The sequence below is a fragment of the Toxotes jaculatrix genome, chromosome 6, assembly GCF_017976425.1.
Source record: "Toxotes jaculatrix isolate fToxJac2 chromosome 6, fToxJac2.pri, whole genome shotgun sequence".
NCBI classification, from domain to species: domain Eukaryota; kingdom Metazoa; phylum Chordata; class Actinopteri; family Toxotidae; genus Toxotes; species Toxotes jaculatrix.
In genome coordinates this window covers 5,239,227-5,255,425 of record NC_054399.1, presented here as the reverse complement: position 1 = coordinate 5,255,425, position 16,199 = coordinate 5,239,227, and the positions used below count along the sequence as shown (strand labels likewise).

Below are 16,199 nucleotides of genomic sequence, written 5' to 3'. Positions count from 1 at the left end.
GCATGAGGATAAGGATGAAAATAAGAAACAAGGCATGAGGATCAAAATAACAAACAGGGCATGAGGATAAGGATGAAAATAAGAAACAAGGCATGAGGGTGGAACTAGAAAATGGGGCATGATGATGGAACTAGCAAACAGGGCATGAGCATGAAAATAAGAAACGGGGCATGAGGATGAGGATGAAAATAACAAACAGAGGATGAGGATGAAAATAAGAAATGTGGCATGAGGATGGCTATAAAGAGGGCAAGAGGATCAAAATAACACAAAGGGCATGAGGATCAAAATAACAAACAGGGTATGAGGGTCAAAATAACACAGTAGCGAAATAAAAAAAAATACAAGAGGCAGAGGCACGGTGGCTGACAGCAGGGATGGTTCGTTGAACATCCAAACCACATATTAAAGAAAAATCAGACTTACAGTTCGTAGATCTACCTGAAAAAAAAGAAGAAGAAAACAGAGTTAGTGTGAGTCGAGTCTGGAGCCTCTGTTGTTTTCAGGTTTGGTCTTTTCCTGACTTAAGTTCATGATGGTGTATGTGTGTGGTATTTTATCTCACTCACACACTCTCTCTTTACTGAGTACCTACACCACATTACCCTGAGTTAACCAGGTTAACACACCTGACAGTAGGGTTGGGCAGTAATAAGGTATTAAGGTAATCAGGTATACGGTCATCTTAAAAATAGCAATGGTATCAGTTTCAATAAGTCAGTAAAAAATATAAAATAAACTTAGGAGATCAGGATTAAATATTAAACATCATTTATTTAATGCCTTATGTGGTTGAATTTTCAGTTTAACTTCAGTAGTACATAGAATATGTTTTACTTTTTGAGACATTTGATAAAGTTTATGAACGTGACGTCATTACGTGACAGCACGGAGAAGAGAGAAAGAGAGAAAAAAAGATGGCTAGTCGCACAACAAGTGACTATCCATTCAGTTTGTGAACGGTCCAAGCACAAGCCAATACTTTGCTGAGCCTCACGGTCATCATTTTTAATTCACAACGTGACCGGCAGGTTTTCAATTTACCGGACAAATGTTTTTATTAAATATTTGTATTATCTGAATTTATTGAGCTTAAAATGATGAATGATATGCAGGATGTATGAGAATGATACCAAAGTATGTCAGTTTAGAATCTTTTTATTGAAACATATAGGCTGTATCAGAAAAAATAAGTGCCGTCAACTGACTCCCATGCGTCACTTCTAAAATAAATATTGCACAAAGCTGCGCTCTTTGAACATGAATATAAAGAAAGTATTCTCAGATAAAACCCATCTGGACTGGCTCCAGTCCAGATAACACGGCGTGCTGCCAACTGAAAAAAAGTCAGGTCGCTATATGTGTTTTCAATGCAATAAAAACTATAACGTGTACCAAAGAAGACAAAACTGTCCTTTGCAAATTTTATTTTTTTGATAACTTTGCAATGGTTATGCTTTCTATGATATATGCCAAAAGTGTGTATTTTTTAAGAATTTTTTTAATTTCAAACACAAATCCCATATTACTCTATTTTTACACTCTGTAACCTATTTTCAGAATTTTAACCCTTTATATGCCAGTGTTTACAGTTTCAGAGAATATTGAAAATATTTCAATTTTTGTGTGTTTTTTTTTAAGAAAACATTGTGATGCCATCATAAACACTGGCATATTAAGGGTTAAAATTCTGAAAATAATTAAATATTTGCTATTTATGATCAGGACTGAAGTTGATTTAAAAAAATATGTAAAAAAAATGTTTAAAAAATAATATATATGATTTTTATGATCTTTTTTGAAGAGGACACTTTTGTCCCTTATCAAGACCAGTGTAACAAAATGAGGCTCGGGCCACGAGGGTTAATTAATATTAAAAGATCCCTTGACATGTTTCAGATGCATATTTGCTGCAGTTAGTTATATGCTACAGCAGCTGAATTAAAATCTACAGCAGTGTCTCTCCGCAACTTGCAATGCGCATTATACAATAGGCGCCGTTTGGATGCGGCTCTGCAGAGAGAAACCTCTGTGCTGGCACACTGGAGACGGGGATCACGGGAGCTATCTTGGCCGGTTAAGCCCACTCAGGGTAGATTTCGCTGAAATCTCTAAATGAGAAAGTCGCTGTTGAGAAGTTCAAGCCTCCCGAATCACGGAGAAGCGATGGCGTCTTGTTGCGCACTTGTGGCATCTATGAGCGGCTGTAGCTGCAGCCGACCTGTCCTCACTTGTAATGTCTTTGACTCAAAATTCAGATTGTACTTGTAGGGAATATTTTCACCTGACATTCTGACCGGCGGGGTTAGAAAATACCAGCAGATTTTAACGGACACCGCCTAACTCTACCTGAAAGCTCTCATTTTGAAGCTAACTAGTAGCTACTTCAGCAGACCGACAGGTTTCACTGACCTCTCTGGATTAGTTTAAGTTCCACGTGAATCTGAACGAGGTCGAGTCGGCGTCTCTGTCCTTCTCCTGCCTTCTTCACCAGAGGAGCCGTTTCTCTGTTAAATCAAAGAGAAAAGTCAGTTAGTCTGAATCCAGACCTGAGGTCTGGACCACAAGGCAGGACCTGTGGTTAGCCGGCTAACTTCAGGTTTAAGCCTGGGCTCTCAGGGTTATGGCGGCGGTCCACCTTTAACAGGTGTGCATCACCAAGCTAGCTTGTACTGTGTATTTGAAGGTGTCTTTTTTAAAAATGGCTGATTCTCATTATGACTAAGGCCCGGCTCCTGAGCTGGAGAGTCCTCTGGAGGACCGAGGCACATAGTGATGTGATTCAGTTAATTCACCACTTCGCCCAGTTTAAACTCAACCTCAGGCCTTCGGCAGCTACAGGAACATGAACCAGCGTGAAAACGCGCTCACCTGGCAGTAATGACGGTGATGGCCTGAGCGAGCGAGACACCGGATCCGGGTTCTGAAGTCTCGCCGTTCGCCCACATTCTTTACAGGACTCGGTCTCTCTGGGGGTTTAAGTTCAGTTCGGCACCCACGTGGTTTTATTGGCGTCTGACGTCACACGCTTTTGGCAGTCGCGCGCTGTGTCGCGTTGAAGGAAAGAGCAAAACTTTCGCCGCAGTGCAGCTGTTGATGTTTCTTCAGTTTTAGATGGAGATTTTTCCTCCACCTGAACTTTAACCTCGTTTTTATTTCTTATATTTTATTGAATCGTTGATTCTGTTTAGGAAACATTTTGTTATCAAAATGTTAATACAGATAATTCATCTTACAATGCAGATCAACATTTGTACTGCCAAAATAAACCAAACCATCTCACCAAAAACCAACACACTATACAAATTATGCAAAGCTTTAACTATTGCCAAATCATCCATATGGCAAAAATGTCTACCTAAACTCACCTTGTTGTTGTTTTATTCACACGTTGGCAGAATTCCCAAAACAAAAGGGGGTGTGGCCACAGACATCATTCATCAATCATAAGACACCACTGAACCAAACAACTAGTCCCACTCAACTAAAGTCCCACCTCCCTACATTTAATCATGAAATGTGTATGGTTAAAATACAAATTACACAATGCTTGGAAAAACAATGTCTAACTTTTAACTTTTAACAGGCGAGCAACTTTCTTGTAACCACTTTACGCATGTAGTCACATAAACACAACTCAAGTACAAATGTCCATTAAAGTTAACTTTTTCATATATATATCCACAAATACCAGGATATATTTAACCAAGGACATCCTGGTATTCTTAACATATGTGGCTGAAAATAACACCATTGAAATGTCTACACAAACTCTAAACAACACTAAAGTAATTTACAAATAACATACTGTCCATTAAACCAAATTACATGTTTGCTCTGCACAGATAATCAAGAAGACCTTCACACTCTCAACTCATTTATATGCTCATATGATAATACACTCATAGTGCCCCCTGCTGGAGGGGGGGGGGGGGGGGGGGGTGTCTTTTCTGTTGCTGTAAACTACTGTGCTTCTCTGCGGAGAAGAGCAGGAGAGAGGACGGGACATAGAAGGACTGTGTGCATGGCTGCGCTGGCTGCGACTCCCACGGCTCGCAAAGGGTGCGAGGGCCCGCCCATCGCTGCTTGCAGCTTTAATTATTATCATTATTGTTGATTTTATACGATGCTGTGATAAAACTTCTCTACAGGCAAGTATGATATGTACGAATGTATGCATGCATGTCCCAAAAGGCAACTTGAGGTAAGTATAAGGTCAGAAAAACAGGAAATCCTGTTAACAGTCAATAGTTATTAAATTCAAGAGATAATAACCCATAAAGGGTAACCTTCTTTGAGACTACCCCTGTCAAAATAAAATAGAAAAAAAAGGCTACTTGATGTGATCAGCACAAATTAAGTATACTGGCTCTTGTAGCAAATCAAGGTTTTTCAAATCTCAAATATCCCGAGGGGCGGAACCTCATTCACGGTTCATTTTCTTCCTACTGTACCTAGAAGGGACATAAGTCTGTGAGTAATATATTGTTGGTGTGTGAATTACCTGTATGACTTTCCTGTTATGGTGTCCCGCTTTGGTTTATCGTTTGTGTGTAAAAGTTAATAGCGTGACCGATGCTAATGCACTAGCCCGCCAATGGGATTCTCTATATTATGTTAACGTTGAGCTAATTACTACTTATTGTCTTTATGTTGTCTATGTTTGGCTTTGCAAACATTGCACGTTGCTGTCTTGCTTTGGAGTGTTTCTAGTGCAAAATATTTCCACACAGCGGACATGTTTTGCTGAAAAGTTGGTTAGCCACGGTGCTGCTCAATGCTCGCCTGCTAGCTGGCTGCAAACTGTGGAATGGACTTCAAGAACGGCGGCGTGTCTCATTACTCAGCGTCACATTGAGACACGCCTCCGTTCGGGAAATCCATTCCACATTTTGCAGCCAGTTAGCAGAGCAGCTGGCAGGGAATCACTTGTGGAGTCATTTCAGCAGACAACATTAAAGCACAGAAACGGTTGGATCGGAAAATTCCGATCCGTGTCGATATCGATACTGGATCGGATCGGCCCCATACCTAAATTTAACTTTGTAATCGTTCATGTGAGCTAAGACTGAGGTAGCATAGGTGTATTTAAAAGCACAGCCAATTTACAGGATGGTCCATCAGTGCTTGCAAGTATGTTTTGAGTCTTCACAGAAGGAAGGAAAAGCAATGGTGTAAATAATAAAATGAACAATGGCTGATTCCCATTTAGCTGCTTCACTGTCACACTGTCTTACAAGGACACTTGAATAAAACTGAACCAGTGTTAATGTTATTTAACTACGCCTGTAATTTTCCTGCCGTGACAAATCAGAATGTCTGCTGTGTGGTCAGCTTCAGGATGAGGCCTTTTTCAAATACCACAATTCAGGCAGGCAGAAATTTCAATATCTGATTTACTCTTGCAACTCGTGCTGTGTTCACTCTGGTTGTGGTATTAGTGTGTCTATATGCATTCTGAAGAGAAAACAATGGTAATGCATGAAAAGAAAAAGAAAAGTACATCTTGAGTCTAATATTATTACTGCATAAAAGCTCTGACAACTGCAAGACAAATGTCTATGTTACAGTTCTGATTCCCACAAGCAAAGAGGTAGTTCATGCACAACCCAGCTAGTTGTATGATCCAAGAAAAAAAAAAAGAAATTAACTGACTCCGAAGCAGGAAAAAAAGGAAGAACCCAGTCACCACCTCCCATTATTGAGTCCAGTCTCTTTCGTTTCTTTCATCAGATCTTCCTCTAAAAGTTGTTCTCAGTCAAACCTCATCTCACCGAACTGGTTTCAGATCAACACTAAGCGTTCCGAAAGAGGTCGCTACAGTCGATTTTAACTGCATCCAGTGTCAACTTTGCTCCAAAATCCAAAGGCTCCATGAAGACGTTGTGACTGGGGAAGAAACCCAACATTTCTGCAAACTCCTCCTCGTCGTCGTCATCCTCCTCCTCTTCCATAATTCCCATCCCGTGTGATGAGATGTAGTCCACGGTTGTGTTTGTGTCCAGGGAGGTCTGCGTGTGGTCGGAGCTGTCCGAGTCCTGGGACAAGCTCTTGATGTAAGTGGTTGTCAGAGGGTACAGCACTGTGGCCTGCTCGGTCTCTGGGCTCAGGCCGACCTGAGGAAGGAGCTGCAATGGGACGTTTGAAGATGTGGAGGTGTCACTGTTCTGCTTGGGCAGCTCCTCAACATCCACCAGGATGAGCTCTTCCTCCTCCTCAGGTACACTGGAGTTACTCAGCTGCAGCTGCAGGTTCATCTTGCCCTGTTTGGGAGGAAGATATAGGCTCAGGAACTAGGAACAATGAGCTGGAATGTAGGTTAGATTTTTATTTACTTTTACATAAATACCTTCTCCTGGGAATACTCTTTTGCCCATTTGCTGTTTTGAGGATCTGGCACTTTATCAAGTTTGAGGCACTGGAAAAACACCCAGAACCTAAGGGAGAATGCGGAAAACAAAAACTTGTTTTAGCAACATAATACTTCATTTTCATTCCTGCATATTTTTTTTGACATTGTGTTTTTTGCAGAACTACAGATGAACAAAATGATAAAATATGAGCTTGTTAGTTAGCTTGCAGTTATTAAGTCCATATAGAGCTGCTGCTGCTCACTTACTTCTGCCTTACTGCCGAACTCTGCCACAGACACAGCCAAAGCAGCACAATCAGGGAGATGACACTACACACTAGTAAGAGGGAAAGTGGAGTTTCCTCTGCAATAGTGAGAATAAAACAGGGAGAAGATGTAAAGTTGCAGCATATACATTTGTAGTAAAAGAAAAAAAAAACAAGCAGTGCAGGGATATTATCTCTCATTAGATATTAACAACAGCTGTCAGGTGAAACCTTTTTAAGTTGTTTGCTCAATATCAAACATGACATTAATTCATTTACAATATGTCTTTCTACAAGTTTGGTCTTAATGTTACAACATAACTGTCACTGTCAGTGTAAGAAATTCTGCTGGAGTCTGGGGCTTATACCATTTAGGGCTGGGTATCATTCAAAAATTTTTGATACCGATTCCTGAACACTTTTTTCAATACCAAATGTTTTAAAAATCTATTCTAGAAAGTCTACATTACACATAACTTTGAAAAACTTTGGTTTTATTTTTCTGTTCCTGCACTTTTTCATTCATACATGCATGGAAAACGTGCAAAGTAAAAAGTGAAAAAAGTACAAAGGAACAAATGTAACCAACACAATGAACCAGTGCAAATAGTTTTCAGTGCAAAATTAACAATTCAAGTCAGTATATTAGGCTTACTGCAGCATGCCATTATATCACAAACTATCATAAACTAGTGTTTTTCCTGGATGACTGGACACAGCCAATCACCAGCACTTTTGAGCTTGGCACGTCAAACATGCTGCAAGCTCATTGGCTCACTGACGTTGACGAGATTAACCCATTAGGTATCGACATTTGGAATCGAACTAAATGACATTTTTCAATACACGATAGGCAATTCGGTCAATACCTTAGGAAGTATTGAATTCGATACCCAGCCTTAAATCCATTACAGCCAATGGTCATCCAATACAGTCAGAACCAGGTGGCAGGCAACATGTGGAGACTCTGTGATTTTCATCTAACTCACATTACCCCAAACTATTCTTACAAAGAAACTGAGAAAGGTGCTCACGCTGGATGTAGAACTTGAGTTTTTGACCCGCAGGGCCCTCTCCTGTAGCAGTCGAGGCAGTCATCCACAGCCAGTAGACAGCTGGCGACAGGTCCTTAATCACATACATCTTCTTGTCCGATGCTGGTATAGAGTCTGAAATACAAATTCAAACACACACACAGACACACACACACACACAGCAGAGGAGCAGTTTTAAGGAAGATTACTAATGTACATGCTACAAACAATGTGCCATCACTTCTTTGTACAAGTAGTTTCAGCCAACACGTAAACTGAGGCTTGTAGAGCTTCATGACGCACATGAAAAAATACAGATTTTTATTTTTATTATCTCACAAATGTGAAATAGAAGTATAGGTCAAGAAAAATATATACTCTTGCTCTCTGAGGAGAGTAGGAGACACCCTTCCCTCTGCCTCTAAAATGTTTGTACAGTCCCTAACAAGCACAGATAAAATTGTTCTTACAGGGCTGCTGGTATCCGCTGCCGTCCTCTAAATAGATGGTATACTTGGTGATACAACCCCTCTGCTGGCTCCTGGGAAGCTCCGTCCAGGTCACTTTCACTGTGTCCCCCTGAACCTTCTCTTGGACCAGTGGACCAGCTGTTGGTGCTGCAACCAATTTTTATTTTAAACAATTTAATACCTGTGTTAATAACTTTATACCAGTTATCCTAATAGCACAACTCCTCCTACTACTACTGATATTCAGCATTATTATAATATTATGATGGTCCAGTAAATTAGAAAATAGTCCTAGCATAATGCAAAGCTCCTCTCTGATCTTACCTGACTCCAAAGTGGTGACACCTGCAAACACGGACCTGCTCACTGAGTTCTCGTTATAGAAAGCATACACTGCTCCCATGTAGCACTCATATGGCTTAATATCTGTATAAAGAAAGATAGTGGTAAACAATAGTTATATTATTTTTGGAGCAGATATGATAAACAGAAAAAAAAGGTTATGGAGAGAGGGAGTGAGAAAACAAGAAGTGACATCAGAAAGACTTCAACATGTCTGAAGTGAAGAACTGTACATCACTGCCTTTGCTTTTTTTGTGTGTTACTCCACCTGTATTTACTGTACAGCCAAATGTCCCACCTGTAATGACTGCATGGTCTTCACTGCCGCCCAGTCTGACCCATCTGAGCTCCTCCAGCTTGTGACCCTCTGGGTACCACTCCACCACATACGCAGCAGGTAGCGCTGCAGTTTCATGCTTTCTCCAGGAGATGGTGGCATTGTGGTTGCCTGCTGTCACTTGCACATCCTGAAAGGACTTGGCTGAAAAATGAGAAGCATGTATGAATACGTTCACTGCTACGTACAAGAGAGAAACACAGACACCATATTCATCCTGAGTTCAGTATTAGTAATCCATCTGGCATTTACCTGTAAATATCAGATGGTAAATTTTCTTTTCTTTTTTACCTTTCGTGTGATGTGGTGTAATTCTAGCAGGAGGAGACAGCCCTTTGGAGTTTCGGGCCCACAGTGTCACTTCACAATTAGCACACGTCGGGACTGAAAAACTCCTGGCATCTGCACTGACGCTAGTGACAATGTCCAATCCAGAGTCTGGGCTGTAAACTTTGACTTTATACTCTATGATCTTCCCTCTGGAGATGGAAATGTTTGCCTCCTGCAATCAGAAAAATGTAAAAAAAAAAAAAAAAGAAAAACATATTTGAAAAAGCTTTTGTGGCAAACTGCAGGGAGTTTTGACACGTGCCTGGGATTTGGTCTTTACAGGATGCTCAAAATCATCACACGGCAAGATGAGTATGCAAGACACATCATTTCTGTTCAGCTCCTCTTTTCTTGTAAACTGAAACTGTGGTGTCTGCAGTCAGGTTTCACTTTATGTGACATTAAATGAATGTAGGTGTGTGTGTGTGTGTGTGTGTGTGTGTGTACGTGTGTGGTAGAGGGTTGGTATGTGTGAGTGTGTGTGTGTGAACTGTGTGTGTGTGAGGGTGACACACCTCAGAAGTGGTCAAGGGTTGACCTTTAGTTTGTGCAGAGTGTAATAGCAAAGCAGGAAGATCAGAAAGTGTTACTATGGCTACAACACCGCACGCCCCCACACAGAGACAGAGCGAGAAAGAGGAGAGGGAACACATGGAGACCACAGACACTTAAACCGATGAAAAGGTGTAACAGTGCTGTGTGGTCCATCCTTCACCCTTTCTCAGCAATATGAAGTGTTTTTTAAAAAATGGATAAGATTCAAAACTTACCTTCCAGTAAACTCTCTGGGATTTCAAGTCAGATGCAGATTCAGCGTACCACACATCCAGCTCTTTTGCGGGAGCTAAAACAATGGAACATTAATCCGTCACTGCACAATACGACTAAAGTCATAGATAAGAAGGTTGACAACCTCAGTGTTTGACTTCACTTACAAGAACTAGCTTTTTTTCAGTGAATGAGTGCATCAGCTTCGTGAGCACTGATGTTTCTTATCCTGATCATTTGTACTGGTCTATGATGTCTGTTAAATTTTCCTATGTGAGCTGAAGTCTGACAGCGATGAGTAACAATTCCAAGAAACTTTGTGCCATGACATTGTTATTGTTAAGATTACACATAAAGGCAAAGATTAGGAGTTTGTTTTTTTGTGGGAAGTATATATTTTTAAAAATAAAATCAACGTAATTCTACTCATAACTAACTCGTGGCGTTTTCTGAATGTTTTTTTTCCGGCTGAACTGGCTGATGCTTTCATGTATGTAGCACCTGCTGCAAAAGGGCGAGGATGATTTTCCTCTGCTGTAACACAAACGGAGTAGTGCATGTGTGACATGTGACAACCCAGTAGGGAAGTGAAGGTCACTCCACCCTGTAATTTGTGTACTGTATGTAGCGAGGATGATTTTCCTCTGCTGTAACACAGACCCAGTATTGCATGCATGACATGTGATAACACAGTAGGGAAGTAAAGGTCACTCCACCCTGTAATTTGTGTACTGTACATGGGAAGATTTGAGATGTGAGCGCTCCACCTTTCACTGCTGCGTTAATTTTCTGTTTGGGGTCCTGGAGCATCCATCTTTAACAGTTCAATAAAAATAATTGACATTGTTTAATTTCCTTGATACTTAATGACTTTTCATCGTTTTTTTGGAACTGCCTGCAAACATGATTTTATATACAACATTTTTTCATATGCCGTGTATCTGTTATTGCTGCTGACTGTACTTCTAGCACTACCCCTCCCTAACCCTCTCAGATATTTGTACACAGTTTATTCATAAGATGTCTAATGGTGAATTGAACCTCTCTGGTTCTAATTGACCTTAAACCTTCATTAAATCTACACGCACAGTTCATGGCAGAATGAAGGCTTTTTGCTTAATTACTTTCATACATGTTTGGTTTTAATACTGTCAGGAGAAAAGGGAAAAAGATTTAAAGGAAACAACTGATTTTGCAGTTACTGTATGCATATACCAGTGGGTCCTGCACTTCTATGAAAGGATGTTACAAATTTCACAAGATAAGGCAAGCAGTTGTTTATTGTGATATATTAGCTTCCTCAATCATGTTTCAGATCCTGTGGTAAACAGCCATTGGCTTCTGCCATGAAACCAGAAGCTGCCTGGAAGGTCAGAAATCAGAGTAGCTGGGAGTGATTGGTTCAAACAAAATAGGTCATTTGAAAAAGACTTCTTTTAGTGGCTTAAGATCAACCATCTGACAGGGTGGGCTGACCCCAGACAATGAGGATGATTTACTGACAGATGTAACTAAGCGCGTTCATTTACTGAACAAGATGTAAAGCTTAAGACACTGTTTACCAAAACTGTCTCTTTCGCTATGTCTACTTTGAACTCTACTGCTACTACTGCTGCTGCTGCTGCTGCTGACTGTCACAGCTGCACATTCATACCTTACATTCAAAGCTTTGTAGAGACCTCCATATCTTAACACCATCAGTATTTAAAATATCCTGCAATATTTCCCATGAACCATTACTGTCTTCTTTACCGCTTCACTGTTGTTCACTCTGTCCCAGTGTTGAACTGATGCAAATACAGTTTACTAAGCATATTTCACTGTAATCTTACTGCATGAAATTCATGCAATAGCTGGTTTTGCTCTCAACACAATAAGGGCTTTCTCAGTGGCTTCTAGGTGTTCTGCAGGCAGACAGTGGTGAGCTGATAACTGCCTCAAAAAAAACCCAAAGGAAACATTACTTCAGCATCTGATATGTTGTATAGATTAATGATTAACCACAGAGATGCTGCAAATACTCCAGTCAGAGCTGCTGATTTGGCTTTAGACAGTGTCAGTGGTGCTTCCATTCACAAAGTGCACAGGTACAAACAGGTAGGCTCTCTGAATAGTCTTCTTAGTCTACTTACCCTCCTCTTGAGTCCAGCTGGAAATGTTTGTGCTCCACTGACTCCACAAGCCGGTGCTAAATTTGGATCGAGCTCTGAAGTGGTACAAGCCATAGGGCTGCAGGGGGGAGATGGACCAGTCCTGAACTGTACCCATCTGCATGCCCTGTCAGTCAAAAAAAAAAACATGTTTATTTGTAAATAAGTATTTTTCATCTATTGTTTTTGCATTGACTTAATTCACTCAGCTGTGCTCCAACTCAAGATTTTTGCTTGTGGTAAAATTCCATTTATGGTCATATTTTAAAAACACCTGACAGAAGATTAAAGGTCGAATTTATCAGCTTGTTTATGACGCTTGTTTTTTGTGAGTTTACCTCTGCACACAGCAGCCTCAGACACTCATATCTGTCTTTTTATTTGAATCATCAGTGAACTTATAAGTCTAATCACGCAGGATATGTCTTCAAAGGTTTATGAGTAACCTTTTGCATTATCTCTTGCAACATCTTCCCAAAATCTGGACCTAATCTTAAACGTCTTACTTGGTCTGGATAAGATGTCCATGTCTGTTCCGCTGCTTTGTATTGGATCTCCAGGTGCTGAGTCCTCACAGACTGCTCCACTTTGATCGTGCACTCCCGGGAAGAGCACTTGGGTTGGCCAAGAAGAGGAGTTGATGGCATCACTGCTCAGATCAACACAACAGCAAGAGTGGTGAGATATAATAAAAAACAAAGTCTTGAGCAACTTTCCCAAGTTTTTTAATGTTTTCTTTACCAAAAAAGCAGGTGTAACCATAGATAGGATTCCACTCTGTCATTACGTTAGTTGAAAGGATTATGGAGGGAGATTATCAACCCACCACAAACTTTAACATCAGAGTACAAAAGAAGGACACGCTTCACTGCAAGGCTGGTTTCAAGTTTGAGTCACTATATCACCATCATTTTGTACTTTACAAACAACTAGAACCTGTCATCACATATGAAAATATACATTTACGTATACTACACAGGCACCTCACAAACTGAAGTCACCTGGAGCTCAGTAATTTATTTGGGTCTTACCGATGTCGCTGAGAGTGTAGTTCATGGTGGAGGACACTACAGAGCCCAGTGGATTTTCAGCTTGTACCCACACAGAGATGAGCTGGACAGATCTGGACAAAGTGAAACTAACTGACAGCAAATCAGTCCCTTTACTGGGGACTTTGTGCGACACTGGTTCACCTGTATGATTTCCTGATACAGTTCTCACCCTGAAACACACAAAGCCAAGTTGCATTTGTAGAAGCAGGATTCATTTTCAAATGTGACGTGTGTGACAGATTTTGTTCAAGTTTCCTTTCTTTTTTGAACTCACCACAGCTCTGGTCTGTTTATAAGATACGTGTCCCGTCCTCTGTTCCAGGTGCAGAACACATCTCCACTCTCATTATTTTTGACCTTGTAGATGCATGAAATGTTTTTAGGGTGATCTGGTTGGTCTGAAGGGCAAAGAAGACAAAGAGGAACTGAAAACTAAATATTGAAGTTTTTTCTTCTTCTTTTTTTTTTCAAAGTTTGAAAGTGCGCCCAAGTTTGCACACAAGTTATCATTTCAAATAAGTGTAAAAATGTGCTGTTCCCTTTTGTTATCATTTACATTGCTTGAACAGGTTAAAGTTTTTTAAATGTTGAATGTGTCCCTCCAGAACAAGTGTTCATATTGATAATATTGTGTACACGTTCCAATACAGGGGCTGCACATGCTGTATGTGTTGAAAAAGCAAGCGTGCTTTTACTGGCAGATTAGAAACAGCTCTGTGAGCAGAATAAGCAACTTATGACACTTAGCTGTGCTCACCCAGCGACATGCTAATAGTGTGTGCACTAAATAAAGAAGAGAAAGCAGAACCAGCTGTGCTTCTTTTTTTTTCTACAGCTTTTGTGTAGCTTGAAAAGTTAGAGTCATGTCTTAAGATGAAAGTCTCATCTTGAAACACAGAAAATATCCTGCAAGATTTTTGTAAATACTCGCATGAGTTTTAAATTAGTGTAATGTGTGAATGGAAAATAAATACAGCAATCTCATCACTGGTAAAGCCGCTGTCTCATGTTTAACTTACATTATGGTGTAGAATATGGTAACTCATGCTTTAAAAGCTTGGGCAGTCATCTCATTTGAAATACAAGTGTTTTAAATCCACTAAATGGGCACATAAACACTTTGCAGTGGGATAAAAGTTTCAGAAACTTTACTGCCTCTTTACTTCATACTCACATCCAGCTGAGATGTCCAGTCCACAGGGGTCCAGTGAAGGACAGTTACAGTAGCAGCTGTATGTTCTGTTCTTTGTTATGTTCACTACATTTAAACATATAGTCGTAGAATTCAACACAGTGTGGCTCCGTGGTCTGGGTGGATGGTCACTGGCTATGGATCCCTTGCACTTGCAGTTAAAGGTGCAGCACACCATAAAACTGGATTCTCGCTGCACCAAAGGTCCAGCACTGGACCAGATGGTACAGGATTTCTCACCTAAAAGTAGAAATAATGACTTATATAATCTGTTATGATGCTCACAATGAATTATATCTAACGAGCTAAGTGAAGTGAACGCATTATTATTATTAATTGTTTATTTGTCGGATTTAGAGCAGATGAGGAAACGTGAACCTGCGCACAGAAAGATTAAAAAACAAAAACAAAAAACAATTTCATCACCAAATAAAAAGGGAAAAAAATCGATATACATAGATTTTATCTTACACAACAACAGAAATGGTAGAAGTGTGTATCCTCAGTCTGAGCTTACCTATGCAAAACTGCACCGCCAGCAATGTAACAGCAGTGAAGATGGACCATGTTTGGGACATCGTCGCCATGAGACACCTGTAGCTGCTTTCTTATCTGACTCTTACATCGTAGCAGGAGCTGCTAATTTAATCTAACAGTAAGCACAAGGACACACATGCATTAGGTCATGTTGTTGAAATAAAAGCGATTTTTGGCGATATTTTAAAGGATTATGATTCTCATAATGACTGAAAGTTTGTTTCTGGCAAAAGCTCAGTGCTTTATGAATTTCCTTATTAAATAATATGTTACTGTATCATATCATTTCTTATCCATTCATATTATTTTAGGTGCAGATCCGTGTTAAGACGCAGAGCGCCAGACTGAGCTGCACCTGCGCCCTCTCAGTAATAACGCTAATGAAAACAGGTCAAATAAACCCTCAGCAAACTCACCGAGACATCACATGCCAGTGTTAGATCAGCCCCTGTTGCCTTCTGAGCCCTTTGGAGCTGTATCCGTCCTCGCAAGTCGTCCTAAACATCTCGCTTTAGAGCCGTGTGTCCTCCTGACTGCGGTGAAGTTCAGCGGAAGAGGAGACTCCGTCGGAGCTCCGCCTCTGATGGACTGAAGCACTCAGGTCACAAGTCCACTGGCGAAGTCACTCACTCACTTACACACACACACACACGCACGCACGCACACATCTGACATATAATTTCTCTAAAAGTAGAATATAATTTTCCAATTCCTAGTGTTTCAGTTGTTGACAATATATTTGCACAGTTTCTTAATAAAAACACATTTAGGGAAACAAACTGCAGCTTCATAAAATGCGTCCCCACCGCACTGACATGTAAACAAAACATCACGACAGGTAATGTAGATGCAGTTTTTTTTCCCCCTATCTAGTTTTGAATCCCATTCATGTGATGAGAGGACTGATTCCAACATGATGAGGGAATCCTTCAGACTGATGTTCAGACGATACACCTGTCACAGGAGGAGCTGCACCAGCACAACAAGCCCTCAGATCAATTTTCATCATCATATTTTCCACTCAGCCCATTGCCTCTCACTCCCTCAACATCGTATCCACACGTGGTGCAGCGTGGGACTTTCCCCTGTAGCTTCACCACATTTCACCTATAGATGCACAATATATACTGTATATATATATATAAATTAACGTTAAGCATCAGCAAAGTGATTCTTGAAGTCAACAAGGCTCCTAGAGATTTCTCTCAGCTTCAGTGTTGGCATGGGAGAGACCCTCCTGAGCTTTGATTGTAGGAGGAAGTGAGACAACTCTCAGGAAGCCCTGTAAACGGTGTTTAGCTGCAGGTGGTGCATGTATGAGTAGAAGTTATGGTTCAGGAGCAAGTTGCTGTAACCTTACACATTATAT

General features: G+C 40.5%; 1 protein-coding gene across 1 annotated transcript; it reads right to left on the bottom strand.

The window, feature by feature from the left end:
* Positions 1-5,378: 5,378 nt before the first annotated feature.
* il12rb2 (interleukin 12 receptor, beta 2a) lies at positions 5,379-15,471 on the bottom strand. Its single transcript, XM_041041169.1, has 16 exons — positions 15,247-15,471; positions 14,811-14,942; positions 14,276-14,533; positions 13,376-13,499; positions 13,081-13,271; positions 12,556-12,698; positions 12,032-12,176; positions 9,902-9,975; positions 9,093-9,303; positions 8,763-8,945; positions 8,447-8,548; positions 8,123-8,269; positions 7,653-7,787; positions 6,620-6,716; positions 6,350-6,437; positions 5,379-6,263 (listed from the first exon to the last, which is right to left on the bottom strand). The coding sequence occupies exons 2-16, from the start codon at positions 14,878-14,880 to the stop codon at positions 5,796-5,798; spliced, it is 2,436 nt and encodes an 811-aa protein (XP_040897103.1). The 5' UTR covers positions 14,881-14,942; positions 15,247-15,471; the 3' UTR covers positions 5,379-5,795.
* Between the last annotated feature and the right edge of the window lie 728 nt (positions 15,472-16,199).

What these genes read in the sequence shown, in the direction of transcription:
- il12rb2 (XM_041041169.1), bottom strand. Translation starts at nt 14,880, where the DNA reads ATGGCGACGATGTCCCAAACATGGTCCATCTTCACTGCTGTTACATTG. An exon ending in ATAAACAGACCAGAGCTGTG is followed by an intron (nt 13,272 to 13,375) that starts GTGAGTTCAAAA and finishes TGTGTGTTTCAG; the next exon opens with GGTGAGAACTGTATCAGGAA. An exon ending in AAGAGTATTCCCAGGAGAAG is followed by an intron (nt 6,264 to 6,349) that starts GTATTTATGTAA and finishes CCTCCCAAACAG; the next exon opens with GGCAAGATGAACCTGCAGCT.